At 49.8% G+C, this 18,693-nt stretch overlaps 1 protein-coding gene across 1 annotated transcript in view; it reads left to right on the top strand.

The window, feature by feature from the left end:
• The first annotated feature begins 1,928 nt into the window (after positions 1-1,928).
• The window catches only part of LOC134944426 (uncharacterized), a 231,442-nt gene continuing 214,677 nt past the window's right edge, over positions 1,929-18,693 (top strand). The window contains 2 exon segments of the mRNA XM_063933004.1: positions 1,929-2,028; positions 2,546-2,756. Of these exon segments, the coding sequence (XP_063789074.1) occupies positions 1,929-2,028; positions 2,546-2,756 (311 nt within the window).

Raw genomic sequence — 18,693 nt, 5'->3', positions numbered from 1 at the left:
GGGCAGTTGGGAGGCTCCTGCACTCGCTGCCCTGCTTAGCGTATCAGCAGTGTATAGAAGCTGTGCGCATGTGCACACAGCATCTATTCACGGAGACAGAAGTACTGGGGGCATGCCATCAGCTTACTGAGTGCCGGCCACGCCCCCATAGTGACCAGAAACAGTAGCCATGGCTCGCGATTGCGGCATTAGCATGAAGCCACACCCCCTTTCTCTAAAGCCATGATCCTATACGAAAACCATGCCCCTTTACCCGACGGGCGCGGCTTGGCCGCGCAGGAGTCCCTCTTACTAATACAGTAAAGTTGGGAGGTATGCTTAAACACAAAATCGATCAAAATTTGCCAAACATCAACAAAAATCGACTTTTAGTAGACATACCCCTGGTGTCAGCTTTTATTAATATATGTATGCCATGGCCTCATCAAACGCTTGTAAAGCTCACAGCCATCCTAAATACAGTAAGTATCATCTATTTACTAAACACTTTTCTCATTGAACATTGGGGGTCATTCCGAGTTGTTCGCTCGGTAAGTTTTATCGCATCGCAGCGATTTTCCGCTTAATGCGCATGCGCAATGTCCGCACTGCGACTGCGCCAAGTAAATTTGCTATGCTGTTAGGATTTTTACTCACGGCTTTTTCATCGTTCTGGCGATCGTAGTGTGATTGACAGGAAATGGGTGTTACTGGGCGGAAACAGGCCGCTTTATGGGCGTGTGGGAAGAAACGCTACCGTTTCTGGGAAAAACGCAGGAGTGGCCGGAGAAACGGGGGAGTGTCTGGGCGAACGCTGGGTGTGTTTGTGACGTCAAACCAGGAACGACAAGCACTGAACTGATCGCAGATGCCGAGTAAGGTTGAAGTTACTCAGAAAGTGCTACGAGGTGTGCAATCGCAATATTGCGAATACATCGTTCGCAATTTTAAGATGCTAAGATTCACTCCCAGTAGGCGTAGGCTTAGCGTGTGCAAAGCTGCTAAAAACGGCTTGCGAGCGAACAACTCGGAATGACCCCCATTATAACAAAAGATAAATGACAAATGTATTTTCTCAAATCTAACTCTCTCTGCACGTGTTACATCTGCGCCACCTGCAGTGCAGCATGGTTTTGCCAGATACTTCTTTGCTTTACTTACAAACATGAATCAGGCAGTAAGAACTGCAAAATTAGCGATTTGCAATCTGGACGATTATGAATGACTGCGCATTGCGCCACATTCGCATTGCGCACGCATGAGCAAAAGGAGCAACAGAAATTGCGTACAGATTGTGATCGCAATGCAGCCGCTGTTTGACTGACAGGAAGCCAGCGTTTCTGGGCAGAAATCCTACTGTTTTCTGGGCCTGTGTGAAAAAACGCAGGCGTACCCAGGTGTTTTTAATGAGGGCCTCTGACGTCAGCAATGACCACTTCCAGCCGCTCGTGTCGCAAAAAATTGTGGATGACCTTGCCTGGCACAAACATGAAAAGCGTATGGTTTTGCGGTCAGACTGCATATTGCGATGCATTCACAATTTCTACAATGGGCGTTTTTTTTTGTATTTCGGGGCGGCATCAAAACCGACAGCGTTCAGAGCTGCAAGTCTGCCTGTCACCGCCACCAGGATTCAATTGAAGCTGAAACCTGAGTATGAAAGTTGGAAGTCACTTATCTAAATGAAGGCAATGTGGCTGATTCAGGTCGGATCGCAATAAGCGATCCAGCCGCAAAAATTACAAAAAGGAAGCGAGCGCATTTTGTGCAGCTCCCGCATTTTCTGTGGGAGGGCCGCAGAAAATGCAAACGCCTCCGCCTGTCAGTCAGTCAATGATGCAATTCTCGCTGAATCGCGTCAACAAAGCCACGCCCACTACAGTATAATGCTGTAATCTCCAGAATGTCAGTCTTGCTGCAACATTAGAGATGGATAGAAGTGTGATTGGATGAGTGAGGGGAATTCCTTCCGCAGTGCAGGCGGCGGAGATGGCGAGAAAGTGGAAAAGCGGTTTAATAACATTTTGGAGATAGAAAAGCCATATTCAGGCAATAGGCTTGCTTTAGAAGTGGCGGCTGCATCTTTTGTCGCAGTTGCTTCTGCGCCTGTATATTAATGCGGCCTGCGATTTGTAAAGAATCCCACTTGCAGAGTCGCTATTTTCTCAGGTGCACCATTAGACGCTGACACGTGTGCGCCTTCTGAGCTTGCACCAGACTCGCAGCAGTTTCAGTCTCTCCATTTGAGTATGGCCTACAGTGTACACGGCTGTGCGTCTGTGACACGCCAACACCCCTGTTACCTGTGCTACATCCCTGTGTGCAGACAAGCGGAGCAGATGCTCTTTACAACTCAGATGCACACCCGACACTGTATCCACCGTTGAATCAGGCCCAAAGCAGCTAAGGTACAGGCACTTTGCATGTGCTTTATAAGAGAACCTGTGGGTCCGGTCTGTTACTTAAAAATACATTTGAAATATGATTTTATTTGTTGCCCAAATAGAAGTATTTTCTGAAAACCAATAAGATAAAGAAGCTAATTGATTGCTGTATTATTTTTCAGTATATCTGACTGCTGTACTCTCTAACGTCACCACGGCGGCCCAGCCAGCCTGCGGAGTTTCACAGATCACCAGTCGGATAGTTGGCGGTACTGCTGCTACTGAAGGAGAATGGCCCTGGCAGATCAGTCTGCGGTACCTAGGTTCTCATATATGCGGGGGATCCCTAATCTCCAACCAGTGGATACTGACGGCTGCACACTGCTTTCGATCGTAAGTATTACCACCGATGCTGTGCATCGTGCTAGAGAAAAATTGCGCGTCACAGAGGCTACAGACACAGAATATTGGGGGTCATTCTGAGTTGATCACTCGCTGCCTATTTTCGCAGCACAGCGGTCAGGTAAAAAAATGGCTAAACTGCGCATGCGTAAGCACTGCAGTGCGCATGCGTGACGTACGGGCACAAAGAGCAATGCAGTCGTGGCCGGACCGTTGTATGTACAGGAGTTTTTGCAACTGCCCAAGAAGACAGAAGGACATTAGATGGTAAAAGATAGGACAGTCTGAAAGAGGCAGTTGAGAGAGCAGCTACAGAGAGAGGTTGGAACAGAGGAGAGGCTTGGGAGTGGGACTGATAGGAGAACAGAGCAAAAACATCTGGGAACTGCAAGACACAGTACAGTATAGGGCGGAGCAGCAGAGGAATCGAACAGAAAGTGGAGAAAGGGAAGCTCAGAGAGAGAGAGAGAGCAATGACAGGGAGACTGCAGAGACCAGGGTTGTGGTTTAGAGACAGCTCAGTGATTACGCAGTGATTAGACATGAGCACACACTTACAAATCAGTATGTATAAAAGAGACACATTGGGGGTAATTCAGAGTTGATCGCAGCAGCAAATTTGTTAGCAGTTGGGCAAAACCATGGTGGTCATTCCGAGTTGTTCGCTCGCTAGCTGCTTTTAGCAGCATTGCACACGCTAGGCCGCCGCCTACTGGGAGTAAATCTTAGCTTAGCAGAAGTGCGAATGAAAGATTAGCAGAACTGCTACTAAATAATTCTTTGCAGTTTCTGAGTAGCTCCAAACCTAGGAGGTCATTCCGAGTTGTTCGCTCGCAAGGCGATTTTAGCAGAGTTGCTCACGCTAAGCCGCCGCCTACTGGGAGTGAATCTTAGCTTCTTAAAATTGCGAACGACGTATTAGCAGTTTTGCGAATACAAACTTCTTAGCAGTTTCAGAGTAGCTTCAGACTTACTCGGCATCTGCGATCAGTTCAGTGCTTGTCGTTCCAGGTTTGACATCATAAACACTCCCAGCGTTCGCCCAGACACTCCCCCATTTCTCCAGCCACTCCTGCGTTTTTTCCGGAAACGGTAGCGTTTTTTCCCCACACGCCCATAAAACGACCAGTTTCCGCCCAGTAACACCCATTTCCTGTCAATCACACTGCGATCGCCTGAGCGATGAAAAAGCCGTGAGTAAAATTCCAAACTTCATAGCAAATTTACTTGGCGCAGTCGCAGTGCGGACATTGCGCATGCGCACTAAGCGGAAAATCGCTGCGATGCAATGAAATTTACCGAGCGAACAACTCGGAATGAGGGCCCTACTCCTAGATTGCGATCACCTCAGTCCGTTTAGTTCCTGGTTTGACGTCACAAACACGCCCTGCGTTAGGCCAGCCACTCCCCCGTTTCTCCAGCCACTCCCGCGTTTTTACCTGGCACGCCTGCGTTTTTTAGCACACTCCCGGAAAATGCTCAGTTACCACTCAGAAACGCCCCTTTCTTGTCAATCACTCACCGATCAGCAGTGCAACTGAAAAGCGCCACACGAACAACAGCAAAACTGCTAAGTTTTTAGTTAAATAACTAAGCGCATGCGCGCTGCGTAGCATGCGCATTTAGCAGCAAATCGCAGCATAGTGAAAATCGGCAACGTGCGAACAACTCGGAATGACCACACATGTGCACTGCAGGTGGGGCAGATATAACATGTGCAGAGAGAGTTAGATTTGGGTGGGATATATTGTTTCTGTGCAGGGTAAATACGGACTGCTCTATTTTTACACTGCAATTTAGATTTCAGTTTGAACACACCCCACCCAAATCTAACTCTCTCTGCACATGTTACACCCCCCCCCCCCCCCCCCCGCAGTACATATAGGGGGTCATTCCAAGTTGTTCGCTCTTTGCCGATTTTCACTATGCTGCGATTTTTTGCTAATTTTGCATGCGCAAGGCACGCAGGGCGCATGCGCTTAGTTATTTAACTAAAAACGTAGCAGATTTGCTGTGGATTCTGCGGCGCTTTTCAGTCGCTCTGCTGATCGGTGAATGATTGACAGGAAAGGGGCGTTTCTGGGTGGTAACTGAGCGCTTTCCGGGAGTGTGCTAAATAACGCAGGCATATCAGGGAAAAAGGCGAGAGTGTCTGGAGAAACGGGGGAGTGGCTGGCCGAACGCAGGGCATGTGTGTGACGTCAAACCAGGAACTAAACGGACTGAGCTGATCGCAATCTGTGAGTAGGTCTGGAGCTACTCAGAAACTGCAAGGAATTATTTAGTAGCAGTTCTAAGATACACTCCAAGAGGGCGGCGGCTTAGCGTGTGCAATACTGCTAAAAGCAGCTAGCGAGCAAAAAACTCGGAATGAGGGCCATAGTTTTGCCCAACAACTAACAAATTTGCTGCTGCGATCAACTCTGAATTAGTCTCATAGGGGGTCATTCCGAGTTGTTTGCTCGCAAGGCGATTTTAGCAGCATTGCACACGCTAAGCCGCCGCCTACTGGGAGTGAATCTTAGCTTCTTAAAATTGCGAACGAAAGATTAGCAACATTGCGATAAGACATCTCTGTGCAGTTTCAGAGTAGCTCCAGACTTACTCTGCCAGTGCGATCAGTTCAGTGCTTGTCGTTCCTGGTTTGACGTCATTAACACACCCAGCGTTCGCCCAGACACTCCTCCGTTTCTCAAGCCACTCCCGCGTTTTTCCCAGAAACGGTAGCGTTTTTTCCCACACGCCCATAAAACGACCTGTTTCCGCCCAGAAACACCCACTTCCTGTCAATCTCACTCCGATCGCCTGAGCAATGAAAAATCCGTGAGTAAAATACCTAACTTCTTAGCAAATTTACTTGGCGCAGTCGCAGTGCGAACATTGCGCATGCGCACTAAGTGGGAAATCGCTGCGATGCGAAGAAATTTTCCGAGCGAACAACTCGGAGTGACCCCCATAGACTGTACTGAAGAATATTGTTATCTCCTAGTGTAGAAACACTCACCCTAGATTACACAGCAGTAACTGAACTACCAGTTTGTGCAATTGTGTCATGAATACCTGTATTGTACTGCTGCTACTGAACTGACAGACACTATACAGCACTGATTTAAGTAACCATTTGATTTTTGTCGAAGACTGTACCATTAGCTCACCCCCTCCCAGTGATCACACTGCACCAGTAGCTCACCTCCTCCCAGTAATCACCTCCACCCAGTAATCAGACTGTACCAGTAGCTCACCTCCTCCCAGTAATCAGACTGTACCAGTAGCTCACCTCCTCCCAGTAATCACAATGTACCGGTAGCTCACCTCCTCCCAGTAATCACACTGTACCGGTAGCTCACCTCCTCCCAGTAATCAGACTGTACCAGTAGCTCGCCTCCTCCCAGTAATCACAATGTACCGGTAGCTCACCTCCTCCCAGTAATCACACTGTACCGGTAGCTCACCTCCTCCCAGTAATCAGACTGTACCAGTAGCTCGCCTCCTCCCAGTAATCACACTGTACCAGTAGCTCACCTACTCCCAGTAATCACCCCTCCCTGTAATCAGAATGTACCAGTAGCTCACCTCCTCCCAGTAATCACACTGTACCAGTAGCTCACCTCCTCCCAGTAATCAGACTGTACCAGTAGCTCACCTACTCCCAGTAATCACACCTCCCTGTAATCAGTATGTACCAGTAGCTCACCTCCTCCCAGTAATCACACTATACCAGTAGCTCACCTCCTTCCAGTAATCAGACTACACCAGTAGCTCACCTCCTCCCAGTAATCAGACTGTACCAGTAGCTCACCTCCTCCCAGTAATCACCTCCACCCAGTAATCAGACTGTACCAGTAGCTCACCTCCTCCCAGTAATCAGACTGTACCAGTAGCTCACCTCCTCCCAGTAATCAGACTGTACCAGTAGCTCACCTCCTCCCAGTAATCACAATGTACCGGTAGCTCACCTCCTCCCAGTAATCACACTGTACCGGTAGCTCACCTCCTCCCAGTAATCAGACTGTACCAGTAGCTCGCCTCCTCCCAGTAATCACAATGTACCGGTAGCTCACCTCCTCCCAGTAATCACACTGTACCGGTAGCTCACCTCCTCCCAGTAATCAGACTGTACCAGTAGCTCGCCTCCTCCCAGTAATCACACTGTACCAGTAGCTCACCTACTCCCAGTAATCACCCCTCCCTGTAATCAGAATGTACCAGTAGCTCACCTCCTCCCAGTAATCACACTGTACCAGTAGCTCACCTCCTCCCAGTAATCAGACTGTACCAGTAGCTCACCTACTCCCAGTAATCACACCTCCCTGTAATCAGTATGTACCAGTAGCTCACCTCCTCCCAGTAATCACACTATACCAGTAGCTCACCTCCTTCCAGTAATCAGACTACACCAGTAGCTCACCTCCTCCCAGTAATCAGACTGTACCAGTAGCTCACCTACTCCCAGTAATCACACTGTACCAGTAGCTCACCTCCTCCCAGTAATCACACTGTACCAGTAGCTCACCTTCTCCCAGTAATCAGAATGTATCGGTGGCTCACCTCCTTCCAGTAATCAGACTGTACTGGTAGGTCACCTCCTACCAGTAATCAGACTGTACCAGTAGCTCACCTCCTCCCAGTAATCAGACTGTTTCAGTAGCTCACCTCCTCCCAGTAATCAAACTGTACCGGTAGCTCACCTCCTCCCAGTAGCTCACCTCCTCCCAGTAATCATACTGTACCAGTAGCTCACCTCCTCCCAGTAATCACACTGTACCAGTAGCTCACCTCCTCCCAGTAATCACACTGTACCAGTAGCTCACCTCCTCCCAGTAATCAGAATGTATCGGTGGCTCACCTCCTTCCAGTAAACAGACTGTACCAGTAGCTCACCTCCACCCAGTAATCAGACTGTTTCAGTAGCTCACCTCCTCCCAGTAATCAAACTGTACCGGTAGCTCACCTCCTCCTAGTAGCTCACCTCCTCCCAGTAGTCATACTGTACCAGTAGCTCACCTCCTCCCAGTAATCACACTGTACCAATAGCTCACCTCCTCCCAGTAATCAGACTGTACCAGTAGCTCACCTCCTCCCAGTAATCAGACTGTACCAGTAGCTCACCTCCTCCCAGTAATCACACTGTAGCAGTAGCTCACCTCCTCCCAGTAATCACACTGTACCAGTAGCTCACCTCCTCCCAGTAATCACACTGTACCAGTAGCTCACCTCCTCCCAGTAATCACACTGTACCAGTAGCTCACCTCCTCCCAGTAATCAGACTGTAACAGTAGCTCACCTCCTCCCAGTAATCACACTGTACCAGTAGCTCACCTCCTCCCAGTAATCACACTGTACCAGTAGCTCACCTCCTCCCAGTAATCAGACTGTACCAGTAGCTCACCTACTCCCAGTAATCACACTGTACCAGTAGCTCACCTCCTCCCAGTAATCAGACTGCACCAGTAGCTCACCTACTCCCAGTAATCACACTGTACCAGTAGCTCACCTACTCCCAGTAATCACACTGTACCAGTAGCTCATCTCCTCCCAGTAATCACACTGTACCAGTAGCTCACCTCCTCCAAGTAATCACACTGTACCAGTAGCTCACCTCCTCCCAGTAATCACACTGTACCAGTAGCTCACCTCCTCCAAGTAATCACACTGTACCAGTAGCTCACCTCCTCCAAGTAATCACACTGTACCAGTAGCTCACCTCCTCCCAGTAATCAGACTGTACCAGTAGCTCACCTACTCCCAGTAATCACACTGTACCAGTAGCTCACCTCCTCCCAGTAATCAGACTGCACCAGTAGCTCACCTCCTCCCAGTAATCACACTGTACCAGTAGCTCACCTACTCCCAGTAATCACACTGTACCAGTAGCTCATCTCCTCCCAGTAATCACACTGTACCAGTAGCTCACCTCCTCCAAGTAATCACACTGTACCAGTAGCTCACCTCCTCCCAGTAATCAGACTGTAACAGTAGCTCACATCCTCCCAGTAATCAGACTGTACCAGTAGCTCACCTCCTCCCAGTAATCACAATGTACCGGTAGCTCACCTCCTCCCAGTAATCACACTGTACCGGTAGCTCACCTCCTCCCAGTAATCAGACTGTACCAGTAGCTCGCCTCCTCCCAGTAATCACAATGTACCGGTAGCTCACCTCCTCCCAGTAATCACACTGTACCGGTAGCTCACCTCCTCCCAGTAATCAGACTGTACCAGTAGCTCGCCTCCTCCCAGTAATCACACTGTACCAGTAGCTCACCTACTCCCAGTAATCACACCTCCCTGTAATCAGAATGTACCAGTAGCTCACCTCCTCCCAGTAATCACACTATACCAGTAGCTCACCTCCTCCCAGTAATCACACTGTACCAGTAGCTCACCTCCTCCCAGTAATCAGACTGTACCAGTAGCTCACCTACTCCCAGTAATCACACCTCCCTGTAATCAGTATGTACCAGTAGCTCACCTCCTCCCAGTAATCACACTATACCAGTAGCTCACCTCCTTCCAGTAATCAGACTACACCAGTAGCTCACCTCCTCCCAGTAATCAGACTGTACCAGTAGCTCACCTCCTCCCAGTAATCACACTGTACCAGTAGCTCACCTTCTCCCAGTAATCAGAATGTATCGGTGGCTCACCTCCTTCCAGTAATCAGACTGTACTGGTAGGTCACCTCCTCCCAGTAATCAGACTGTTTCAGTAGCTCACCTCCTCCCAGTAATCAAACTGTACCGGTAGCTCACCTCCTCCCAGTAGCTCACCTCCCAGTAATCATACTGTACCAGTAGCTCACCTCCACCCAGTAATCAGACTGTTTCAGTAGCTCACCTCCTCCCAGTAATCAGACTGTAACAGTAGCTCACCTCCTCCCAGTAATCACACTGTACCAGTAGCTCATCTCCTCCCAGTAATCACACTGTACCAGTAGCTCACCTCCTCCCAGTAATCACACTGTACCAGTAGCTCACCTCCTCCCAGTAATCACACTGTACCAGTAGCTCATCTCCTCCCAGTAATCAGACTGTACCAGTAGCTCACCTCCTCCCAGTAATCACACTGTACCAGTAGCTCACCTCCTCCCAGTAATCACACTGTACCAGTAGCTCACCTCCTCCCAGTAATCAGACTGTAACAGTAGCTCACATCCTCCCAGTAATCAGACTGTACCAGTAGCTCACCTCCTCCCAGTAATCACACTGTACCAGTAGCTCACCTCCTCCCAGTAATCACACTGTACCAGTAGCTCACCTCCTCCCAGTAATCACACTGTACCAGTAGCTCACCTCCTCCCAGTAATCAGACTGTACCAGTAGCTCACCTACTCCCAGTAATCACACTGTACCAGTAGCTCACCTCCTCCCAGTAATCAGACTGCACCAGTAGCTCACCTACTCCCAGTAATCACACTGTACCAGTAGCTCACCTCCTCCCAGTAATCACACTGTACCGGTAGCTCACCTACTCCCAGTAATCACAATGTACCGGTAGCTCACCTCCTCCCAGTAATCACAATGTACCGGTAGCTCACCTCCTCCCAGTAATCACACTGTACCGGTAGCTCACCTCCTCCCAGTAATCAGACTGTACCAGTAGCTCGCCTCCTCCCAGTAATCACAATGTACCGGTAGCTCACCTCCTCCCAGTAATCACACTGTACCGGTAGCTCACCTCCTCCCAGTAGTCAGACTGTACCAGTAGCTCGCCTCCTCCCAGTAATCACACTGTACCAGTAGCTCACCTACTCCCAGTAATCACACCTCCCTGTAATCAGAATGTACCAGTAGCTCACCTCCTCCCAGTAATCACACTATACCAGTAGCTCACCTCCTCCCAGTAATCACACTGTACCAGTAGCTCACCTCCTCCCAGTAATCAGACTGTACCAGTAGCTCACCTACTCCCAGTAATCACACCTCCCTGTAATCAGTATGTACCAGTAGCTCACCTCCTCCCAGTAATCACACTATACCAGTAGCTCACCTCCTTCCAGTAATCAGACTACACCAGTAGCTCACCTCCTCCCAGTAATCAGACTGTACCAGTAGCTCACCTCCTCCCAGTAATCACACTGTACCAGTAGCTCACCTTCTCCCAGTAATCAGAATGTATCGGTGGCTCACCTCCTTCCAGTAATCAGACTGTACTGGTAGGTCACCTCCTACCAGTAATCAGACTGTACCAGTAGCTCACCTCCTCCCAGTAATCAGACTGTTTCAGTAGCTCACCTCCTCCCAGTAATCAAACTGTACCGGTAGCTCACCTCCTCCCAGTAGCTCACCTCCCAGTAATCATACTGTACCAGTAGCTCACCTCCTCCCAGTAATCACACTGTACCAGTAGCTCACCTCCTCCCAGTAATCACACTGTACCAGTAGCTCACCTCCACCCAGTAATCAGACTGTTTCAGTAGCTCACCTCCTCCCAGTAATCAGACTGTAACAGTAGCTCACCTCCTCCCAGTAATCACACTGTACCAATAGCTCACCTCCTCCCAGTAATCAGACTGTACCAGTAGCTCACCTCCTCCCAGTAATCAGACTGTACCAGTAGCTCACCTCCTCCCAGTAATCATACTGTAGCAGTAGCTCACCTACTCCCAGTAATCACCCCTCCCTGTAATCAGAATGTACCAGTAGCTCACCTCCTCCCAGTAATCACACTATACCAGTAGCTCACCTCCTCCCAGTAATCACACTGTACCAGTAGCTCACCTCCTCCCAGTAATCAGACTGTACCAGTAGCTCACCTACTCCCAGTAATCACACCTCCCTGTAATCAGTATGTACCAGTAGCTCACCTCCTCCCAGTAATCACACTATACCAGTAGCTCACCTCCTTCCAGTAATCAGACTACACCAGTAGCTCACCTCCTCCCAGTAATCAGACTGTACCAGTAGCTCACCTCCTCCCAGTAATCACACTGTACCAGTAGCTCACCTTCTCCCAGTAATCAGAATGTATCGGTGGCTCACCTCCTTCCAGTAATCAGACTGTACTGGTAGGTCACCTCCTACCAGTAATCAGACTGTACCAGTAGCTCACCTCCTCCCAGTAATCAGACTGTTTCAGTAGCTCACCTCCTCCCAGTAATCAAACTGTATCGGTAGCTCACCTCCTCCCAGTAGCTCACCTCCTCCCAGTAATCATACTGTACCAGTAGCTCACCTCCTCCCAGTAATCACACTGTACCAGTAGCTCACCTCCTCCCAGTAATCACACTGTACCAGTAGCTCACCTCCTCCCAGTAATCAGAATGTATCGGTGGCTCACCTCCTTCCAGTAAACAGACTGTACCAGTAGCTCACCTCCACCCAGTAATCAGACTGTTTCAGTAGCTCACCTCCTCCCAGTAATCAAACTGTACCGGTAGCTCACCTCCTCCTAGTAGCTCACCTCCTCCCAGTAGTCATACTGTACCAGTAGCTCACCTCCTCCCAGTAATCACACTGTACCAATAGCTCACCTCCTCCCAGTAATCAGACTGTACCAGTAGCTCACCTCCTCCCAGTAATCAGACTGTACCAGTAGCTCACCTCCTCCCAGTAATCACACTGTAGCAGTAGCTCACCTCCTCCCAGTAATCACACTGTACCAGTAGCTCACCTCCTCCCAGTAATCACACTGTACCAGTAGCTCACCTCCTCCCAGTAATCACACTGTACCAGTAGCTCACCTCCTCCCAGTAATCAGACTGTAACAGTGGCTCACCTCCTCCCAGTAATCACACTGTACCAGTAGCTCACCTCCTCCCAGTAATCACACTGTACCAGTAGCTCACCTCCTCCCAGTAATCAGACTGTACCAGTAGCTCACCTCCTCCCAGTAATCAGACTGTAACAGTAGCTCACCTCCTCCCAGTAATCAGACTGCACCAGTAGCTCACCTACTCCCAGTAATCACACTGTACCAGTAGCTCACCTCCTCCCAGTAATCACACTGTACCAGTAGCTCACCTCCTCCCAGTAATCAGACTGTACCAGTAGCTCACCTCCTCCCAGTAATCAGACTGTAACAGTAGCTCACCTCCTCCCAGTAATCAGACTGCACCAGTAGCTCACCTCCTCCCAGTAATCAGACTGTACCAGTAGCTCATCTCCTCCCAGTAATCACACTGTACCAGTAGCTCATCTCCTCCCAGTAATCACACTGTACCAGTAGCTCATCTCCTCCCAGTAATCACACTGTACCAGTAGCTCACCTCCTCCCAGTAATCACACTGTACCAGTAGCTCATCTCCTCCCAGTAATCAGACTGTACCAGTAGCTCACCTCCTCCCAGTAATCACACTGTACCAGTAGCTCACCTCCTCCCAGTAATCAGACTGTAACAGTAGCTCACATCCTCCCAGTAATCAGACTGTACCAGTAGCTCACCTCCTCCCAGTAATCACAATGTACCGGTAGCTCACCTCCTCCCAGTAATCACACTGTACCGGTAGCTCACCTCCTCCCAGTAATCAGACTGTACCAGTAGCTCGCCTCCTCCCAGTAATCACAATGTACCGGTAGCTCACCTCCTCCCAGTAATCACACTGTACCGGTAGCTCACCTCCTCCCAGTAATCAGACTGTACCAGTAGCTCGCCTCCTCCCAGTAATCACACTGTACCAGTAGCTCACCTACTCCCAGTAATCACACCTCCCTGTAATCAGAATGTACCAGTAGCTCACCTCCTCCCAGTAATCACACTATACCAGTAGCTCACCTCCTCCCAGTAATCACACTGTACCAGTAGCTCACCTCCTCCCAGTAATCAGACTGTACCAGTAGCTCACCTACTCCCAGTAATCACACCTCCCTGTAATCAGTATGTACCAGTAGCTCACCTCCTCCCAGTAATCACACTATACCAGTAGCTCACCTCCTTCCAGTAATCAGACTACACCAGTAGCTCACCTCCTCCCAGTAATCAGACTGTACCAGTAGCTCACCTCCTCCCAGTAATCACACTGTACCAGTAGCTCACCTTCTCCCAGTAATCAGAATGTATCGGTGGCTCACCTCCTTCCAGTAATCAGACTGTACTGGTAGGTCACCTCCTACCAGTAATCAGACTGTACCAGTAGCTCACCTCCTCCCAGTAATCAGACTGTTTCAGTAGCTCACCTCCTCCCAGTAATCAAACTGTACCGGTAGCTCACCTCCTCCCAGTAGCTCACCTCCCAGTAATCATACTGTACCAGTAGCTCACCTCCTCCCAGTAATCACACTGTACCAGTAGCTCACCTCCTCCCAGTAATCACACTGTACCAGTAGCTCACCTCCTCCCAGTAATCACACTGTACCAGTAGCTCACCTCCTCCCAGTAATCAGACTGTACCAGTAGCTCACCTCCACCCAGTAATCAGACTGTTTCAGTAGCTCACCTCCTCCCAGTAATCAGACTGTAACAGTAGCTCACCTCCTCCCAGTAATCACACTGTACCAATAGCTCACCTCCTCCCAGTAATCAGACTGTACCAGTAGCTCACCTCCTCCCAGTAATCAGACTGTACCAGTAGCTCACCTCCTCCCAGTAATCACACTGTACCAGTAGCTCACCTCCTCCCAGTAATCAGACTGTACCAGTAGCTCACCTCCTCCCAGTAATCATACTGTAGCAGTAGCTCACCTCCTCCCAGTAATCACACTGTACCAGTAGCTCACCTCCTCCCAGTAGTCAGACTGTACCAGTAGCTCACCTCCTCCCAGTAGTCAGACTGTACCAGTAGCTCACCTCCTCCCAGTAATCACACTGTACCAGTAGCTCACCTCCTCCCAGTAATCACACTGTACCAGTAGCTCACCTCCTCCCAGTAATCAGACTGTAACAGTAGCTCACCTCCTCCCAGTAATCACAATGTACCGGTAGCTCACCTCCTCCCAGTAATCACACTGTACCGGTAGCTCACCTCCTCCCAGTAATCACACTGTACCAGTAGCTCACCTCCTCCCAGTAATCAGACTGTACCAGTAGCTCACCTCCTCCCAGTAGTCAGACTGTACCAGTAGCTCACCTACTCCCAGTAATCACACTGTACCAGTAGCTCACCTCCTCCCAGTAATCAGACTGTACCAGTAGCTCACCTCCTCCCAGTAATCAGACTGTACCAGTAGCTCACCTACTCCCAGTAATCACACTGTACCAGTAGCTCACCTCCTCCCAGTAATCAGACTGTACCAGTAGCTCACCTACTCCCAGTAATCACACTGTACCAGTAGCTCACCTCCTCCCAGTAATCAGACTGCACCAGTAGCTCACCTACTCCCAGTAATCACACTGTACCAGTAGCTCATCTCCTCCCAGTAATCACACTGTACCAGTAGCTCACCACCTCCCAGTAATCACACTGTACCAGTAGCTCACCTCCTCCCAGTAATCAGACTGTAACAGTAGCTCACCTCCTCCCAGTAATCAGACTGTACCAGTAGCTCACCTCCTCCCAGTAATCACACTGTACCGGTAGCTCACCTCCTCCCAGTAATCAGACTGTAACAGTAGCTCACCTCCTCCCAGTAATCAGACTGTAACAGTAGCTCACCTCCTCCCAGTAATCACACTGTACCAGTAGCTCACCTCCTCCCAGTAATCAGACTGTACCGGTAGCTCACCTCCTCCCAGTAATCAGACTGTACCAGTAGCTCACCTACTACCAGTAATCAGATTGCACCAGTAGCTCACCTCCTCCCAGTAATCACACTGTACTGGTAGCTCACCTCCTGTAGTAATCAGACTGTACCAGTAGCTCACCTCCTCCCAGTAATCAGACTGTACCAGTAGCTCACCTCCTTTCAGTAATCAGACTGCACCAGTAGCTCACCTCCTCCCAGTAATCAGACTGTACCAGTAGCTCACCTCCTCCCAGTAATCACACTGTACCAGTAGCTCACCTCCTCCCAGTAATCACACTGTACTGGTAGCTCACCTCCTGTAGTAATCAGACTGTAACAGTAGCTCACCTCCTCCCAGTAATCAGACTGTACCAGTAGCTCACCTCCTCCCAGTAATCAGACTGCACCAGTAGCTCACCTCCTCCCAGTAATCACACTGTACCAGTAGCTCACCTCCTCCCAGTAATCAGACTGCACCAGTAGCTCACCTCCTCCCAGTAATCAGACTGCACCAGTAGCTCACCTCCTCCCAGTAATCACACTGTACCAGTAGCTCACCTCCTCCCAGTAATCAGACTGTACCGGTAGCTCACCTCCTCCCAGTAATCACACTGTACCAGTAGCTCACCTCCTCCCAGTAATCAGACTGCACCAGTAGCTCACCTCCTCCCAGTAATCAGACTGCACCAGTAGCTCACCTCCTCCCAGTAATCACACTGTACCAGTAGCTCACCTCCTCCCAGTAATCAGACTGTACCAGTAGCTCACCTCCTCCCAGTAATCACACTGTACCAGTAGCTCACCTCCTCCCAGTAATCACACTGTACCAGTAGCTCATCTCCTCCCAGTAATCAGACTGTAACAGTAGCTCACCTCCTCCCAGTAATCACACTGTACCAGTAGCTCACCTCCTCCCAGTAATCACACTGTACCAGTAGCTCACCTCCTCCCAGTAATCACACTGTACCAGTAGCTCACCTACTCCCAGTAATCACACTGTACTGGTAGCTCACCTCCTTATAGTAATCAGACTGTACCAGTAGCTCATCTCCTCCCAGTAATCACACTGTACTGGTAGCTCACCTCCTTATAGTAATCACACTGTACCAGTAGCTCATCTCCTCCCAGTAATCACACTGTACTGGTAGCTCACCTCCTTATAGTAATCACACTGTACCAGTAGCTCATCTCCTCCCAGTAATCACACTGTACCAGTAGCTCACCTCCTCCCAGTAATCAGACTGCACCAGCAGCTCACCTCATCCCAGTAATCACACTGTACCAGTAGCTCACCTCCTCCCAGTAATCACACTGTACCAGTAGCTCATCTCCTCCCAGTAATCAGACTGTACCAGTAGCTCACCTCCTCCCAGTAATCACACTGTACCAGTAGCTCACCTCCTCCCAGTAATCAGACTGTAACAGTAGCTCACATCCTCCCAGTAATCAGACTGTACCAGTAGCTCACCTCCTCCCAGTAATCACAATGTACCGGTAGCTCACCTCCTCCCAGTAATCACACTGTACCGGTAGCTCACCTCCTCCCAGTAATCAGACTGTACCAGTAGCTCGCCTCCTCCCAGTAATCACAATGTACCGGTAGCTCACCTCCTCCCAGTAATCACACTGTACCGGTAGCTCACCTCCTCCCAGTAATCAGACTGTACCAGTAGCTCGCCTCCTCCCAGTAATCACACTGTACCAGTAGCTCACCTACTCCCAGTAATCACACCTCCCTGTAATCAGAATGTACCAGTAGCTCACCTCCTCCCAGTAATCACACTATACCAGTAGCTCACCTCCTCCCAGTAATCACACTGTACCAGTAGCTCACCTCCTCCCAGTAATCAGACTGTACCAGTAGCTCACCTACTCCCAGTAATCACACCTCCCTGTAATCAGTATGTACCAGTAGCTCACCTCCTCCCAGTAATCACACTATACCAGTAGCTCACCTCCTTCCAGTAATCAGACTACACCAGTAGCTCACCTCCTCCCAGTAATCAGACTGTACCAGTAGCTCACCTCCTCCCAGTAATCACACTGTACCAGTAGCTCACCTTCTCCCAGTAATCAGAATGTATCGGTGGCTCACCTCCTTCCAGTAATCAGACTGTACTGGTAGGTCACCTCCTACCAGTAATCAGACTGTACCAGTAGCTCACCTCCTCCCAGTAATCAGACTGTTTCAGTAGCTCACCTCCTCCCAGTAATCAAACTGTACCGGTAGCTCACCTCCTCCCAGTAGCTCACCTCCCAGTAATCATACTGTACCAGTAGCTCACCTCCTCCCAGTAATCACACTGTACCAGTAGCTCACCTCCTCCCAGTAATCACACTGTACCAGTAGCTCACCTCCTCCCAGTAATCACACTGTACCAGTAGCTCACCTCCTCCCAGTAATCAGACTGTACCAGTAGCTCACCTCCACCCAGTAATCAGACTGTTTCAGTAGCTCACCTCCTCCCAGTAATCAGACTGTAACAGTAGCTCACCTCCTCCCAGTAATCACACTGTACCAATAGCTCACCTCCTCCCAGTAATCAGACTGTACCAGTAGCTCACCTCCTCCCAGTAATCAGACTGTACCAGTAGCTCACCTCCTCCCAGTAATCACACTGTACCAGTAGCTCACCTCCTCCCAGTAATCAGACTGTACCAGTAGCTCACCTCCTCCCAGTAATCATACTGTAGCAGTAGCTCACCTCCTCCCAGTAATCACACTGTACCAGTAGCTCACCTCCTCCCAGTAGTCAGACTGTACCAGTAGCTCACCTCCTCCCAGTAGTCAGACTGTACCAGTAGCTCACCTCCTCCCAGTAATCACACTGTACCAGTAGCTCACCTCCTCCCAGTAATCACACTGTACCAGTAGCTCACCTCCTCCCAGTAATCAGACTGTAACAGTAGCTCACCTCCTCCCAGTAATCACAATGTACCGGTAGCTCACCTCCTCCCAGTAATCACACTGTACCGGTAGCTCACCTCCTCCCAGTAATCACACTGTACCAGTAGCTCACCTCCTCCCAGTAATCAGACTGTACCAGTAGCTCACCTCCTCCCAGTAGTCAGACTGTACCAGTAGCTCACCTACTCCCAGTAATCACACTGTACCAGTAGCTCACCTCCTCCCAGTAATCAGACTGTACCAGTAGCTCACCTCCTCCCAGTAATCAGACTGTACCAGTAGCTCACCTACTCCCAGTAATCACACTGTACCAGTAGCTCACCTCCTCCCAGTAATCAGACTGTACCAGTAGCTCACCTACTCCCAGTAATCACACTGTACCAGTAGCTCACCTCCTCCCAGTAATCAGACTGCACCAGTAG

The sequence above is a fragment of the Pseudophryne corroboree genome, chromosome 7, assembly GCF_028390025.1.
Source record: "Pseudophryne corroboree isolate aPseCor3 chromosome 7, aPseCor3.hap2, whole genome shotgun sequence".
Classification (NCBI taxonomy): Eukaryota; Metazoa; Chordata; class Amphibia; order Anura; family Myobatrachidae; genus Pseudophryne; species Pseudophryne corroboree.
The sequence above is the reverse complement of the archived record's forward strand: the minus strand, read 5'-3'. Positions and strand labels throughout refer to the sequence as shown.